We start from the raw sequence: 17,894 nt of genomic DNA on the forward strand, positions 1-17,894 counted from the left end.
AGAGATGAAATCGCTGGGCCTCTGACGCAAATCTTTGTCTCGTCACTGGACACAGGTGAGGTCCCAGAGGATTGGAGGATAGCTAATGTGGTCCCGTTATTTAAGAAGGGTAGGAAGGATAACCCGGGTAATTATAGGCCGGTGAGCTTGACGTCCATGGTGGGGAAGTTGTTGGAGAAGATTCTTAGAGATAGGATGTATGCGCATTTAGAAATGAATAAACTCATTAACGATAGTCAACATGGTTTTGTGAGAGGGAGGTCATGCCTCACTAACCTGGTGGAGTTTTTTGAAGAAGTGACTAGAATGGTTGACGAGGGAAGGGCCGTGGATGTCGTCTATATGGACTTTAGTAAAGCGTTTGACAAAGTCCCTCATGGTAGGCTGGTGAAAAAGGTTGGATCTCATGGGATAAAGGGGGAGGTGGCTAGATGGGTGGAGAACTGGCTTGGTCACAGAAGACAGAGCGTGGTAGTGGAAGGGACTTTTTCCAGCTGGAGGCCTGTGACTAGTGGTGTTCCGCAGGGCTCTGTATTGGGACCTCTGCTGTTTGTGATTTATATAAACGGTCTGGAAGAAGGTGTAACTGGGGTGATCAGTAAGTTTGCGGACGACACAAAATTGGCAGGACTTGCAGATAGTGAGGAGCATTGTCAGAGGCTACAGAAGGATATAGATAGGCTGGAAATTTGGGCAAAGAAATGGCAGATGGAGTTCAATCCTGATAAATGCGAAGTGGTGCATTTTGGTAGAAATAATGTAGGGAGGAGCTATACGATAAATGGCAGAACCATAAAGGGTGTAGATACGCAGAGGGACCTGGGTGTGCAAGTCCACAGATCCTTGAAGGTGATGTCACAGGTGGAGAAGGTGGTGAAGAAGGCATATGGCATGCTTGCCTTTATTGGACGGGGCATAGAGTATAAAAGTTGGGGTCTGATGTTGCAGATGTATAGAACGTTGGTTCGGCCGCATTTGGAATACTGCTCCCAGTTCTGGTCGCCACACTACCAGAAGGACGTGGGGGCTTTGGAGAGAGTACAGAGGAGGTTTACCAGGATGTTGCCTGGTATGGAGGGGCTTAGTTATGAGGAGAGATTGGGTAAACTGGGGTTGTTCTCCCTGGAAAGACGGAGGATGAGGGGAGACTTAATAGAGGTGTATAAAATTATGAAAGGCATAGATAGGGTGGGAAGCTTTTCCCCAGGTCGGTGACGTTCACAAGGGGTCATAGGTTCAAGGTGAAGGGGGGGGAGGTTTAACACAGATATCAGAAGGACATATTTTACACAGAGGGTGGTGGGGGCCTGGAATGCGCTGCCAGGCAAGGTGGTGGAGGCGGACACACTGGGAACGTTTACGACTTATCTAGATCGCCATATGAACGGAGTGGGAATGGAGGGATACAAAAGAATGGTCTAGTTTGGACCAGGGAGCGGCACGGGCTTGGAGGGCCGAAGGGCCTGTTCCTGTGCTGTATTGTTCTTTGTTCTTTGAGGGCACAGAGGTCTGCAACCATCTTCTTAGAAAATCGCAGTCTTGTACTACATGGGTCTCAATCTTCAGTGATTGGTCCCCTGCTGAGGGTATGTCCTCCGTGGCCTTCTGCCTCTCCATCTTCTCTCACGTCCTCCTCGTGCCCATTGTTTACCCACTCCTGCGAAGAGCATTGCCCCTCATCACCAGTGAACCAAAAACTGACACTCATGCCTTCAAAGCATGTGGCAGGCTTTCTTTGAAACAGGAGGCCATCCTATTGTCATTGGCAGTCTTGACCCCTACTTCTCTTCCCCATTGAGAAACTGACAATCTAAAACCCATGCATGCACCCCTGTGAACATTCCACCCTCCCGCTTCAACAAGCTCTTAACAAACTTTTCAATTATTTCCAATTGGCCTCATTGTGGCGACAGCAGTATTTCTTTTCCACTCTGGTGTTTAACACAGAGACTGGGATTGGCACCTTGAAATTGACACATATCACGATGCCAGTATTTTCGGGGACAACCTCCCGAACTCAACTCTGCTCACACCTGTGATGGGACCCACAATATTTTCCAGTAAATTTTAAAGCAATTCTTCATTTATTGAAAATTATTGGCAATGCTCTTAAGCAGGAGTGGGTAAACAATGGGCGGCACGGTAGCACAGTGGTTAGCACTGCTGCTTCACAGCTCCAGGGACCTGGGTTCGATTCCCGGCCTGGGTCACTGTCTGTGTGGAGTTTGCACATTCTCCTCGTGTCTGCGTGGGTTTCCTCCGGGTGCTCCGGTTTCCTCCCACAGTCCAAAGATGTGCGTTAGGTTGATTGGCCATGCTAAAAAAATTGCCCTTAGTGTCCTGGGATGCGTAGGTTAGAGGGATTAGTGGGTAAATATGTAAGGATATGGGGATAGGGCCTGGGTGGGATTGTGGTCGGTGCAGACTCGATGGGCCGAATGGCCTCTTTCTGTGCTGTAGGGTTTCTAAGATTCTAAGATTCGGCATGTTTGAACCTTTGAGAATTACAATGTATCATTTGGCAATGTTCCTCTTTTGCCTTGGGAACACAATAAATATAATTTTGATGGATGTGCTAATTGAAAAGCCGATTCAGAAAAAAGTACAATAGTCCATCTGGTTGAATAATGTCCCTGAGGTCCTCACCTGACCTGGCCTATATGTGACTCCAGATACACAGCGCTGTGGTTAACTCTTAAATGCTCGCTGAAATAGTGTAGCAAACCACAGCAATTCACAGTAATAATTTCACAGTAACTTCATTGCAGTGTTAATGTAAGCCTTGTGACTAATAAATAATATGATTTTTTTGAGCAAACTGCTAAAAAGTCAATACAAAATGAAAAAAACTGGACAAACCACTGGTATCGGCCTAGGACCTACATATGAGTGTATAAGAATATATAAGAGTGACCACCAAACAGTCCTTGTGGAGACAAGTCCCATCTTCACACTGAGGATACCCTCCATCGTGTTGCGTGGCACTACCACTGTGTTAAATGGGATAGACTGGGCATCCATGAGGCACGGTGGGCCATCAGCAGCTGCAGAATTGTACTCAACCACAATCTGTAACTTCATGCTCCGGCATATCCCCCACTCTACCATTATCACCAAGCCAGGAGATCAACCCTGGTTCAATGAAGAGTGCAGGAGGGCATGCCAGCAGCACCACCAGGCATACCTAAAAATGAGGCGTCAACCTGGTGAACTGCGTGCCAAACATCATATGCAGGAAGTGATAGACAGTGCCAAGCAATTCCACAACAAACAGATCAGACCCAAGTTCGAAACATTCTCAACAATCTTAAGCCAGAAGTGTCAAATGATGACTCACCTCAGCCTCCTCCGGGGGTCCCCCAGCATCACAGATGGCAGTCCTCAGCTAATTTGATCACTCCATGTGATATCAAGAAACGGCTGAAGGCACTGGATACTGCAAAGGCTGTGGACCCTGAGAATATTCTTGAAATAGTACGGAGGACCTGTGCTCCACAACTTGCCATGTCCCTAGTAAAGCTGTTCCAGTACAGCTACAACACTGGCATCTACCTGGCAATATGGAAAATTGCCCAGGCATGTTCTCTGCACAAAAAGCAGGACAAATCCAACCCAGCCATCAGTGAAGTGATGGAAGGGGTCGTCAAAAGAGCTATCAAGCAGCATTTGCTTCGCAATAACCTACTCATTTACGCTTAGCTTAGGTTCTGCCAGGGTCACGAAGGTCATTTCAGCCTTAGACAAAAGAGCTGAACCCCAGCGATGAGGTGCGAGTGACTGCCCTGGATATCAAGGCAGCATTTGACCCAGTTTAGCATCAAGAAGACCAAGCAAAACTGGAGTCAATGGCAGTCACACCTAGCACAAAGGAAGATGGTTGACGTTGTTGGTGGTCAATAATTTCAATTCAAAGACATCACAGCTGCTTCATCAATGACCTTCCTTCCATCATAAGGTCAGAAGTGGGGATGTTCACTGATGACTGCACAATGTTCAGCACTATTCAGATACTGAAGCAGTACAGTCCAAATGTAGCAAGACCTTGACAATATCCAGTCTTGGGCTGACAAATGGCACCCCTTCCACAAACATTCACTCCCTCCACCACTAACAAATAGTGGCAGCAGTGTGTCCCATCTACAAGATGCACTGCAAGAACTTGCCAAGGCTCCTTAGAGAGCACTTTCCTAACCCACGACCACTACCATCGAGAAAGACAAGGGCAGCATACACATGGGAACACCAGCACTTGGATGTTCCCCTTCAGGCCACTCAACAACCTGACTTGGAAATAGATTGCCATTCCTTCAAGGTCGCTGGGTCAAAATCCTGGAACTCCCTCCCTGACAGTACTGTGGGGGTACATTACACGTCCCGGGATATGGCTGCTCACATCTGTGAGATTCTCCAGCATGGGCTGCAGATGCAAGGACTCTGGAGGAGTGATGTGGAACTCCTCACCTGAAATGAATGAATGTCTGCCTGGATGCCCTTTCAATATGACGCCAGGATCTTTAACCCCATGAGCTAACGGCAGGGCAGGCAACTTCCTGCCCAGTCCGCCGCAAAAGTTCCTTACTGACGCATAATTAATGAACTGAACAATAGAATATCATGCATGCTCATTCACCCTGACCAGTGGGAATCATACTGGTATCCAGCCCGCCACTACACTTTAGTCTCCAGAATAGAAAATTCTGTCCACAGTCTGTGCAGACATAACTGATCTCATCTGAGGTGAATTGCACAGCACCTTGGAACAGAAATCTCTCTCTGCACAGGTATTTTTCTTCCTCCTTTTCTGATTTTTCTACCTTCCTCCCCATCAAGGGCCCGACAGATTCTTTGATGGATATGGTACCAGCTGAGTGTCTTACCTGCACCTAAATAGCTATCGTTCAAGCAAGTGGAGTGTCAGGAGGTTGTTGAATTATGGAAGACATCATAGCCAAGCTCTATTTTGTCCTCACCTCACTTCCATCTGTACATATTTTCTGAAATCACTGAACAACAATGAAGAGCAGGAACCCTCGACAACTTTTTCATCTCTAACTTAGGGTGCTGAGACCAATCTTAGTACAGCATCCCTACTGATGCCTCAACAAAGATCAGCTATGTCAGCATGCACGGAGGATGGTTTCTGTAAATCACCTCGTCACTGTGTGAAGTGTCAGGCCGTAGTTATATGTTTTTCACATGAATACATTTTTATCCTAGGATTTTTGGTAACAGAGACATGTTGGGAGCGATTCTGTTAAAAAAAAATTCTAAGTGTCGAAATTGCGTAAAATCTGGAGTAAATCATGCTGTTTTTCTCAGTGGGAGTTTAAAATAAGAATCTCCCACACTCTGTGCACTGCAGAGCGCCCCAGAGTAAATCCCATTGAAAAACAGTGGGTGGGGCCTACCCCGCTGGAGAGACTGGCAGCATAGTGCTGAGCGGGCCACTGCACATGCGCCCATCTGTCAGCATGCGCAGTGGTCCCTGTCTGCCAGCCTCCCGACTGCTGGCCTGGCCAGGCCCCCCCCGCCTACTACGGCCTGATCGCTGGCCTCCCAAACATTCCTGGGTCCAGCCTTGACCCCTTCCCCTGCCTTGATCTCCCAACCCCCCCTACCCCCTACCAGTAGTCGCCCCCCCCCCCCCCCCAACTCCTCCAACAGGCTGCCCTTCCCCCCCTTCCCGACAGCACAGTGGCACCAGGACCCCCCACCCTAACCAATCACCCCCAGAGGCCCCTCCCTCATCAGGCCCCACCCCTCCATCAGGCCTCACCTCCGTGGCACTGCCCCATGCTCGGTGTGCAGTCCCAAGGTGCCCCTGGGCATTGGCACTTTGCCCCTTTGGCAGTGCAAGGGGACCCAGGCTGGCATTGCCAAGGTGCCAATGCCAAGGCAGCACCCTCCCCCAGCACCTGACCCTCTGGGCGGGGCCTCGATTTCCCCCCCCTTAACTCGAGCGAGTTCGAGCCGCCAGCTCCCCATTAGTGGGGAGCTACTGTAAAGGCCCGCTAATGACATGGAGATGATATGTAAATTTGCAGCCACATACATTATGCAGCTCCACGCCGATTTCCGGTGTGGAGCTGACAGCCCCGGATATATGACACTGGGAGACGCGTTCAGGCCCAGACACCCAGCACGGATCGCCACTTGAATCACCTGGCCCACTGTGCTAAAGAAATCAGCACAGCGGGGTGGGAGAATCACCCCCGTGGTCCTGAAATATAAAAACAGTTCTTCCAAATACCAGTACTGGGAGTACATTGCAGCAGTTTCATTCTGGATACCAGTCCTAATGAAGTTTTAGTCTCAGAAACTGAACAGTTTGACATTGTCAAGTCAAGAAGAGTGCATCTTGGAAAATAATGTCAACTTCTGTGCCATGTTCTCGTAATAAGAAAGCCCTTTCTAGATCACAATTAATACTAGCATTTTTGGATTATGTCCAAGCATACTGAAAGGTCAACATTTCTCATTTCATTTAGAAAATATGCTGTTAGAGATGCAATATCCCCCAGGCTATTTATATTCTAGTCACAGAACAAAGTATTAGAAAATCATCTTCTACCCATTATAATGTTCTTAGAAATGTAATACTTTTTCATAATATTGCACTTCGAATGCAAAAGCAGCTTTTAAATAACATGCTAACAGTATATAAAATTCCACCGTTTGTACTTTGTTCAAATATGTGGGGTCAAAAATGTATAAATTTACTTGTATATCAAATCAAGGAATAGAAAGGTTGATTACCAACATGCTAAGGTCGCTACTCACAGAGCGATGTGCATCCTCTCCACACTGTAGGGGCATTGCCTTGTTTGATAATAATTGGTTCCCCAGAACCTGAGTACACACAAGATGTCACCCAGATGTTACACATAGGCAAGCAGTTTCCAAGTTGCAAAACCTCCAGGATCTGTGCCAGTGCTAAACCTCAACTAATTGCTTACCGTCAACTTTCCAAAAATAATACCCCTGCCAAGCTTGTGGGATTGCTGGAATGCAAAACATTTAAGAATGGAAAGATTCTACCTGTTAAGAAATCTATCTTGCTTCTTTATGACACATCTCCACACACCATGGAAACATGCCAAAACGGGACAAATCTAGGAGGGAGTGCATGCATAGCATAGCAGCCAAAATGCTTTATGTCAAAAATAATCTAACACTGGCCTTGTATACTGCTGTAGACAATAGTATTTAGTAATTAAATGTGTGCTAGGCAATATTTCAGCACTTTTAAAAATGTGTTGAATGCAAAATGGATCATGATTTAGAGTAGGTTTTCAACTAAACTTTTAAATAAAGGCTTGCAATTTAATGGTTCATTAAGCTCATTATGCTAAGAGAGGTGAGAAAAAGAAAGGTAGAGATAGAGACTGTCCTACTATTCACATTTAATCATTATTTGCTAGGATTAGTTTGTACAGTTGTTGTAGGTGTGTCAAATTCTAAGTATTGGCTGTTGTGTGCCAAAAAAATCACTTAATCCTCACATTCTACCTTCCAGAAACTCGTGGTCCAAAATGCAGCAGCACATGCCTTAACTTGCACCAAGTTCCATTCCCCTATCACCCCTGTGCTCTTTCGAAGTGACATTAGCCAAGTTTATTTATTATTGTCACAAGTAGGCTTACATTAACACTGCAATGAAGTTATTGTGAAAATCTCCTAGTCACCACACTCCGGCGCATGTTCAGGTACACGGAGGGAGAATTTATCATGGAAAACGCACCTAACCAGCATGTCCTTCAGATTGCGGGAGGAAACTGGAGCACTGAGGAAACCCACGCAGACACAGGGAAAACGTGCAGACTCCGCACAGGCAGTGACCCAAGTCGGGAATTGAACCCGGGTCCCTGGCACTGTGAGACAGCAGTGCTAACCACTGTGTCACCGTGCCACATTAGCTCCTAGTCAAGCAACATCTTGACTTTAATATTCTCAACCTTGTTTTCAACTTCCTCCTTGGTCTCGCCTGTCCATGGGATGAATTTTTATTCAGGGGTCGGGAATTTCACATGTGAGATATTACAGGTTTTGACTACTCGATGAGAGTTATCGACATGCTCGCTAATATTTAAAATGGTGAACCAATTAAAGGCTGGGAGGCAGGCTCCCAATGCTTGCAGGCAAATGGGAGGGCCTCTAGCAGCCCCACCTGAAGTTGGAGCAGTTCATCTGAAGACGGAGACAGTAAGGGAGAAGTAAGGGTACCATTTGTTGATTTTTGAAATGGCCACAGTTGCCTGGCCCACACATCGCAAGGTGCAATTGTTGCTGGGGACAGCCAGTGGCCACAGCTGTGACGCAGCAGCCATTACAGCTGAAGTAGGGTTCCTTGAGTGGACAATCACAGCTCCTAACCCTTCCCGTCCTGAATCCATTGTGTGATACACGGAAGCCCAGCAGAAATGGCATAAAGGCTTTTTACACAATTTTTCTGAGGTTCCTGTAGGAAACTTCATAAAAAATTGGGAGAGCTCCTATGAAACGATTCATATAAGATACAGAATAGGCAGCAAATGCACAAAAATATGAACCAATATATATGTAGAACAGAACTTTTACAAGCCTCCCGCCATCAGCGGTTTACAAGCCAAGGCCGTGGGGGGCCTTCACACCACACTAACCAGTCCACAACTGTAAATGGGACAGGCAAAGGCTAGGGCAGCCTGCTCACCCTTATCCTAATTGAGGCCCTTAAGTGGCCCAACATTAAGTCTGGCAGGAATTGTTCAGGGGCGTGGTTCAGGGGAACCAGCCTTTAATTGGTTCCCCATTTCAAATATTAGCGAGCATGTTGATAACTCGCATCGAGTAGTCAAGACCTGTAATATCTCACAGTGGTTAGCACTGCTTAGGCCTTAGGCAGGAAGGGTGGAATGCTTCTCCCAAAGGTCTGCTTTCCACATCGGCCACCACCCCCACACCCAAGTGGAGTGGTGGTAACAATTCAAAAACAGCACACCGACAACAAATGAGATGTCAAAAATTCAACTAAAAGGTTCCAAAGGATTTTGAAAGGATGGATTAGCACAAAAAGGAGGCTAAGAGTTAACTGAATTGATCTGGAAAAAGGTGATTTTCCTTTATTTCCACAATGTACAGCAGAAGCTTTTCAGGCTTAGGTGGATCAGGCTGTTGGTCCTGAGTTGGCGCGCCACAAGATCAGAGGACCTATTAGGGGAAAGCCCTCTGGGTTTCCTCACAAATGTATCATACAGGGAAACAACCACTTCATGAACACAGTTTTATTGGCTGCTTGTCCTCAATAAAATATGCCCTTGCCCCATTAGACCACGAAATGTTTAGGAAATTACAAGGGCAGCTAAATTAGGAATGTAACCCAAATAGATGGAATAACACTATTAACGACAATGAACATTGTCTTTTTCATGGTGCATCGAGTGGGATATTTGCTTCCTTAGTCCACTGGACATGCAAACATCACTTTATCGATCTCAGCCCAAGATATATTTTAATTTCCTAAATATTTCATAGTCTAATGCAGGTAGGGGCATATTTTATTGAGGACAAGCAGCCAATAAACCTGTAGATGTATTAAGTGATTGTTTCCCTGTATTTGTATGAAAAGTAGGAGTTCAGTTGCTCGATTTAGTTTTTAGTAATAACCATAATGGATATCAGACCTCAACGTAGGAGAACACTGCATCATATGGAAAGACTTAGATAACTTAGATCCAAGTTATCCTAACAGCTGGCAGAACAAAGTCCATAAATCAGATTTAGGCAGAAATATTTCTTCAAAAAGCAAAAACACATAAGATATATGTCAATCTGACCTAACAGCAATATAAGCTAACAGAGTAGCCAAAAGGACATGAGAGGAAGAGTGTGGATAGCCAAGGCATTATTACTAAGGTCTTTTCCAGCTGTTCAGATTCAGAGGACCATTAAAGCACTGAACAGGGAGAGAGGGGGGGTTGTTCAAGGCATCTTGAGTCGGTTCCTAGGGCGTAACTGAAATTTTATTTGGTGATCTTCACTACCAAATATGATGCTGGGTTAGTAATACTGGTATTCAGTTGAAGCTTGATGTAGGTACAATCCTTGCTAGGCGTGATCTTGAAGTAGATTAGACTGATGGCATTCACTCAAGGCTGCTTAAAAAAATAGGGACAGTGCTCTGTGAGCCACTTGTCCATTATATTTAACAAATCACTAATATCTAGAGAGGAGAGGGGTCAATACGGTGCCAATATTTTTAAAAGGCTAATCAATCACAGCTGAGAAATTATAAGCCCATTAACTTTAGTTTTGCTATAGGCAAATTGTTGCAACAGATTATTTGAGATTTAGAATACTGTTTCTAGTTTTGGTCGCCTCAAATGGTACAGATCTTGGAAATGTACTGAACAGAGCCGCAAGATGAATAGCTACTTAAAAAGTGCCCGAGTTACCAGGACATGTTTACTACAAACCATAGGGCAGAATTCTCCCATTTTGACACTACGTGCGACAGCGGGATGTTCCAGTGGCGCCTTTCCCGCTGGGCATAATGTCGGGATCCCACATCAGATTCTGCACTTGAATTAATTAATTATGCAGGGAGCACATTCCCCTCCGAGTCACCTGGCGGCTGATTTGTCTGCCCACCATCAACTGGTGGATTCGATGGCCCTGGTGCCATATTTAAATATCAGTCCAGCGTGCACACATCATTCTCTCCAGCCCATCTGTCTTCACTAGGCCGTGCAGGATGTCAGCAACTGAGGACCCGCCTTGTGCATGCCAGTCTTTAAACGGACGTAATTTCCTTTTGGTGTGATGCAAGATTGGAAGGCTGGATGGGATGCCGGATGGCAGCTGCTTAATGAGCATTTTTGAGATACAAACCCGCTACGGGCGAGATGGGAAAATTCCACCCATTGACTTTGAGATTTGATTGAGGTTCATCTTGGTCTATTTAAATAATCTATTTGGGGTGAACTGCTAGTCCATGGGAAGCGCAGTCCACATTGAAGATTGAGGCTCATTAACATACATGTGGCAGGCTTTGGGAGCTAAACAGAAATCCAAAGCAACTCTCTGGTTTTTGGCCAGCACCACATCAGGCAGCCCAAAGAATGACCTGAGTAGGAAAACAAATAGGTTGCAGAGAGATCTCGGACCACAGCAGGGAGGAAGGAAACCTGGGGTGGCACAGACACACATTGTTCTGGTGATGCCAGAAGGAAAATATTCACTTATGAAAAAAGGGAAAGGACAAAATTAATGGTACAATTTGATTTGAAGTGGGGAAAGACATTCAAGGAAATAAAACACTTACGGGGGGAGAGATTTTCTGTCCCCAGGCTGCCTTCTTGTCTGCCACCTCCTCCACAGTGGGCGGCACGGTAGCACAGTGGTTAGCACTGCTGCTTCACAGCTCCAGGGACCTGGGTTCGATTCCCGGCTTGGGTCACTGTCTGTATGGAGTTTGCACATTCTCTTCGTGTCTGCGTGGGTTTCCTCCGGGAGCTCCGGTTTCCTCCCACAATCCAAAGATGTGCGGGTTAGGTTGATTGGCTATGCTAAAATTGCCCCTTAGTGTCCTGGGATGCATAGATTAGAGGGATTAGTGGGTAAAATATGTAGGGATATGGGGGTAGGGCCCGGGTGGGATTGTGGTCGGTGCAGACTTGATGGGCCGAATGGCCTCTTTCTGTACTGTAGGGTTTCTATGATTTCTATGATTTTCCTGCAGCCCTTGTGGAATAAGTCCAGAGAAGTGCTGGGGAGCTGTTCACATGGAGCACCCCAGTGCTTGCAGCAGTTACCTCGTTGCGGGGCGAGTGAATCAAAGGGAAGACGATGCAGGAGCGGCGTGAAACTCACAGGCATAAAAGAATCGCTAATGAGGCATAAGATTCGGTCCAAAATCTCACCAATACCAATTGCTGGAATTACACCGTTTTTTAACGCCAGAACCAACACATTTTTTGGTGGGCGGGAATGGCAGAGAATCAAGGAGGAGACCAAGAACAGCTTTTACACTGGCAGGATTTCCCCACTCGATTGTACCTGCCACCCACCAATGGCGTAACAGGAATTCCAACTTTAAAAGTCACGATGCCCATTTACATCTCATTTCCAATACAGATCAGGCCCCCACATTTGACTGTCCATTTAGGCCGGCATGAGGGCTCACCAAGGTGAATCAGACAGGTCCCCCACTATGTGTACCGGGCAAACAAAGCCTGCTGGAGGCGCACAGGTAAGTACAGGCCCAAAGGGGGAGAGTGTCATGCCCAGGCAGTACCTTGCCAGCGCCAAGTGCAGTACCAGTTCCACATCTGGGGAGGAAAGAGGGTTTCATGTCAGAGAGGCCCTTGTTTTTTTTTTAAAACATCAGGGTGCCCTTTTTAAAAGGCGCTCCGATCTTTCAGAAGCCCAAGTTGTCGGCAGAGTGGGCTCACTTAAAGCCCGCACCGCCAGCATGATGTAGTGAGACCCCCTCTTGGTGTTTTGTGATTAAATGTCAAAAATTATGGCAAGAGAAGCCAGCAGTGCAGCCTGCGGGCTGCATTCGCTTTTCCCACCTGGGTTGACACTGAGCAAAAAATAACAAAATCTGCCCTTAAAGATATAATGATAGCTTCTCGTCACAGCAATGCTAAATGAAAATAGTAAAGCACTCAGGAAACTAGACAAGAGAACAGAGCTGGCGCCAGGCCAGCACTATTAATAAACTCAGAAGGATGTTCCTCTCATGCTCCAACATATTCCATCAGGCAGGAATGGAAAATTATTCAGGGACATCTCATTCTTCTATTTTCAGGATGTGAAAAATATTGACAAAACTGTATTGTTATTTGCTACCCCAGTTGCCCTGGAAAAGTAGAGGGCCTTTGAACCACCACAGTTCTTACTTTTATGACTGGGTTCAGTAACATTGTTTATACACAAATGGCTTGCAGCTTGAACGATGATTTTTTTTCTCAATAACTCGGCAGATCCGATGATCATTTTTGCTGGGGCTCACCCCTAAATTAACAGATTTATTAAATTGTTTCACAATTTTCCATGGTTGAATTTGAATTTACATGTTTAGTAACATGCTTTGGTCTCCTCGGTCTCCGATATGGTGGATACGCATTAGAGAGGAGCATGCCACTTGCTGTATAGTCCAACCATGCACCTTTGCTGGAGCTCATTATTATCGGTCACCAAAACAATACACACTGTCTAAATGCATTTCCAATTTGATTTGCCAATTATATATTATATCAGCATAGAGGGAGGAAAGGATTTCATGTGGGACTGCAAACTTAAAATGAACCATTTCTCTCTGGTCAAGAAACCGGAGAACAATAAAAAGAGGAAAACCAAGGCCAGGACCTTTCAGCCCCACCTTGGCGGGACCCATCGCTGAGGATACGGTGGGCCAATCAAAAGCCCACTGATCTTTGGCAAGGCTGGAAGATCCCAGAAAATCCTGGCCTAAAGACTTACCCTAATTTAAGCATTTCTGTACAATATCATGGTACTGTCATGCTACTCATAGGCAGCAAGCTGAAGACTGCCAAACTGACAGGTTTGCTGTACATCTTATTGTGTTTCCCAAGGTTCAAATATATGCCCTGTAATATTCTCCTTTTTACAACTTTGGTGTATTAACTTCATGACTCACTGCATTCTTTGTATGACCTTACATCCACATCTTGAAATGGGTAACAGATCATACCCATTTATTCCAATTGTGCCACCAATTAGTCTACCTTGTTATACATGCTGTGTGCATTCAGCTAAAGAGCCTTTAATGTTATCTTTTTACCATGTTACCCTGCTCTGTCCTGATTACCTGGAACACACCGATGTTTCTGTGCTCTGCCCCTTCCTGTCACACTCTGGTTATCATTAACTATATCACTACCCTGCGCTATACCTTGTCCTTTCTCCTTAACTTTCTAAAATTTTCCTCACTTGAACCCACTAGCCCCCACCCCCAAATTATTTTCAAGCTCTATCCATTGAATTCGCTATGACACTGGCCCCAGCACAATTCAAGTAAAGCCTGTCCCAACAGAACCAATTTTTGCCCTATTCCAATGAATGGGACAAAGCGCGAACATGACCATATTTTTCATTGGCAAGTTGTTTAATCCTGGCAAACAATCTTTCAAAGAAATTAAGATGTCTTTTTGGCACAAACTTTGCTCTCTCCTCTCATCCTTACAAGATAAGCTGGATCAACAGAGCACATAAAGCCAAAATAGTTGTTACTATTTCAGAAGTGTTGTTAATGTCAGCCATCTGTACATAGTAGTTGGTCACACCAGCAATACTTTATCTCCAGGAAACTAGTGGGCCAATATCCTTTTCATTTTTGCAATTGAATGGTTGTTCATTAAATTTAACTTGGAGGACAATAAAGCCAGAACCAGCAGAGATTTGCCATCCAGAGGTTGTGGGAAACCACAGACTCAGCACCACATCAAACGTCAAAAACACTTTATGGCTGATTTTAACTGGGACATTGAATGAGAATGGGATATGGCAGGTGTTCAAACAGGAGCAATAATCTTCCCTCCTGGTTGATACTGCATTCACACACACCAGTTTAACTGGAGTGTTTTGGGTAACGTCAGGCCCTCACCACTGGCAAGGAACAACCTCAAATTCGCGTGCAAGTCTAATGATGTAAATAGAACTTGAACACAACTGTAATACATAGTATCAGGATTCAGCAGTGCTGATTTGCCAGCGAAAGCTTGGAATGGGTAAGAGCGAGTACGGCCAGGAAGGGTGCCAAACGCGCACGCACATGCAAACACACACAAGAATTACTTATGTCTTTGTACACAGTATAAAGGGATGCTTACCTGATGCGACCAGTGGTCTACTATCTGGGAGATACCTAAAATTGTCAGGGTACTGCCCCCAAGAAGAATTGTTCCACCAGCAATCTTTCGGAATGCCATTTCCCTTTCTGCAATACAAGAATACAAAAGTTTAACCAGAATCCTTTTTCAAACAAAGTTATACATAGATAGCAAATGATGTGATGCATAGATAGTAAATCAAAATTTGCCTTTATTGAAAATTATTACTAATGTAGCATTAGAATACAAGTTGCTGGCCTTTCGTACATAGGAAATAAACTAAGTCATGAATGGTCACTGCTTAATATTTTTGTACATATACAACAAGTAACTGGGGTCTATAAGTCAGCGCCTTGCATCATTAGAAATAACTATCTCAAGAGCAAAAATATATCAGAGTAGTTGTATTTTTTCCTTTTGCATACTATAGTACATTCACATGCATACATTATTATGGAGCCGGCTTCCCATATGAGACACATAGCAAGTTCCATCCAATTACTAACCATTCACCCAGGAGGACATGTTATTTTCAAACAAATACAAACAGCTAGATCCTGTATTCTAGAGGACATTTAAGACCACTGACACATTCAGTTGTACTATATGAAGTTTTCAAAGGTCACTCCTACAAAGATTAATATATATTTACACAATTTGATTGACTTGTGATATTTGTAAAGTTGCACTTTATGGACTAGTACACTATATATGTATAATCAATCCACTTTTATATTACCTTAACAACAACTTTAGTAACCATAGATGCTTGGAGTATAATAGGATTAAAAATGTCATTACATGCAGCATTCATGAGCATTTACTTACCTAGCTGCAAAGTATAGAACAAGGAGTCGGGACATAGCAAGGTCTATTAAACAGAACCTACCCAACTGCAGAAACACTGTACCTGCATCTCATTTTAACATCTTAAGCTCCATCCACCAGAAATTAAATTGTGAGCATTCTGGAGCAATGTCAGAGCTTTAACTGGGCTGCTGCTGAAACAATCCTCAATGTGAATGCAACTTGCAAAATTACTGAAGATTAACCAAAACAAGTATATTTTTACAAAACATCAATTACATTGATTGTGGAAAATGTCGCTTCAACACAGCTCAAACCACATTTCAAAGCTAATTTTGAGAATAGGGGGCTTAGAGATTTAAATTACTGAATGGAGACCTTGTGCAATTTGTTTGATTAGAGGGTGGGAAAAGATGATAGAAACAGATAAGTGAAAATAATTTTTCTTTCTGATCTGAGCAGCGATGATTGGATATTAATAATACATTCATATGTGCTCTATGGCACAGAATTGAAAACAGTCCTGTTAATTTTGGTCCCAGCACAGTCTCCCCTTCAGCTTTCCCAACTCATCCTCAATTCCTTGGCAGAATACATTTAATGCTTAAAGCTAGGTGAGTGAGGAAAGGAAAATTAAAAAGGAAAAATCGTTTATTTTGGTCAACAGAAAACAGAAGAAACAAAATTGTATCATGTTGATAGATATCATAACTGATATCAGGTTTACCAATGACACAGAAATCCTTACTAGGATTAAGTTCACCCGCATCCTATTTGGGGCAACAAGACACAACGAGATTTTATACAAACTCTAAAATACAAAATGCCCATCAACCAAAGCGTAAAAGCAGTCAGCTTGGTTTCTGATCTGACCTGGATTCTCACTGGTGTAAATCTTCCCCCATATCACTGGGCGAACAATGACATCTGTTTTACACCTCACTGAAGTCAATGAAATGAAAATCAGACGATTTGTAAAAATGTAAAAATTCATCCAATATCTTAATTTATTTCTGAAAAGTCTGTAATAAAGAGCAGTGATTTAAAATGATAAACTGAGTTAATAATGCTCCATATGTTATAACTGAGTTGTTAAACTTTTCTTTTTATGTATATTAAAAGGATATTTAAATCATCTCCAGTTAGAAAAAGAGACAATTGTTTATTTGAAGAGCTAAATTAGTATTGGCCACAAAGTCTACTCCCTTGTCAGTAATTCTACTGGCCGCTTTCTCAGGTTGAACCAAACCATCTTGTCATCCTCTTTGACCCCGAGTTGAACTTTAAAGCCTACATCCATCCATCGGCCAGACAATTAACCTCCACCTTTGTTCCACTACCCACCTCAGTCTTTTCTCTGCCCCTTCCATTACTGGAATTCTTATCCTCATCTTTCTAACTTCTGACTCTTTATTGTTCTCCCAAACTTCCATTCTCCTGTTACAACGATGAAGTTTATAAGCTTGTTATGTTTTGGGACGATCTCTTCAATATAGGGGAAAATGGAGCCAGGATGAAGATCATGGGACTTGTTCTGAATTCTGACTGACAATAAGCTTGTTTATTAAAGGTTAAAGGGGGGCCCAGGTTGTTTTACTGGGAAGAAGGTGCATCTGTCACGACTGTGGATAGACAGTCTGCAAGACTTACAGGACTGTGTTTTCATGGAATGTGGGGACTTCTTGGAGGGGCGGAAAAGGCAGCTGGGACCCAATTGCAGGATTCAAGATCCCATTTCTGGGGCTCCTGATTTTCAGGAGTGCCTTTTAAGCATGTGGGCTAGTTTAGGCCAAAGGCCTGCACCCTGCACACCCAATCTGCCCAGCTCTATTGAAGGAATAGGCACGTTCTGGTCCTCTGCAATTTTTACCAAGTCGGGCCAGCTTTTCGAAGACTCCTGGTTTCACAGCATTTTAGAGGTGACGTGAACCATAGTAAACATGAGGGGATCTTTTGAAAGGCAAGTTCAAAAGGTCCTCCTTATGCCTCCCATGCCAAATGATGTCATTTCCGTGCCCATTTGCCTATTATATACTGTACAGAACCAATGAACCCAATAGAATCACAGAATTTTTACAGCAGGATATTATTCTGCCCGTCATGTCTGCACCAGCTCACTCAATTCATTTAATGGCCTTCTCCACATAACCCTGCGCATTCTTCCTTTTCAAATAACAGCCTAATTCCCTCTAAATGCCTTGACTGAACCTGCCTCCATCACACTCTCAGGCAGTGCATTCTAGGCCTTAACTA

The 17,894-nt window shown here is 44.3% G+C and overlaps 1 protein-coding gene across 1 annotated transcript in view; it reads right to left on the reverse strand.

Moving 5' to 3' along the window:
• gpd2 (glycerol-3-phosphate dehydrogenase 2 (mitochondrial)) overlaps positions 1-17,894 on the reverse strand; it is a 145,665-nt gene that overhangs the window by 68,178 nt on the left and 59,593 nt on the right. The window contains exon 2 of the mRNA XM_078228334.1: positions 14,835-14,941. Within this exon, the coding sequence (XP_078084460.1) occupies positions 14,835-14,933 (99 nt within the window). The 5' untranslated portion in view covers positions 14,934-14,941. The remainder of the gene's footprint in view (positions 1-14,834; positions 14,942-17,894) is intronic.

This window comes from Mustelus asterias, chromosome 14 (genome assembly GCF_964213995.1).
Source record: "Mustelus asterias chromosome 14, sMusAst1.hap1.1, whole genome shotgun sequence".
In the NCBI taxonomy this organism is placed as follows: domain Eukaryota; kingdom Metazoa; phylum Chordata; class Chondrichthyes; order Carcharhiniformes; family Triakidae; genus Mustelus; species Mustelus asterias.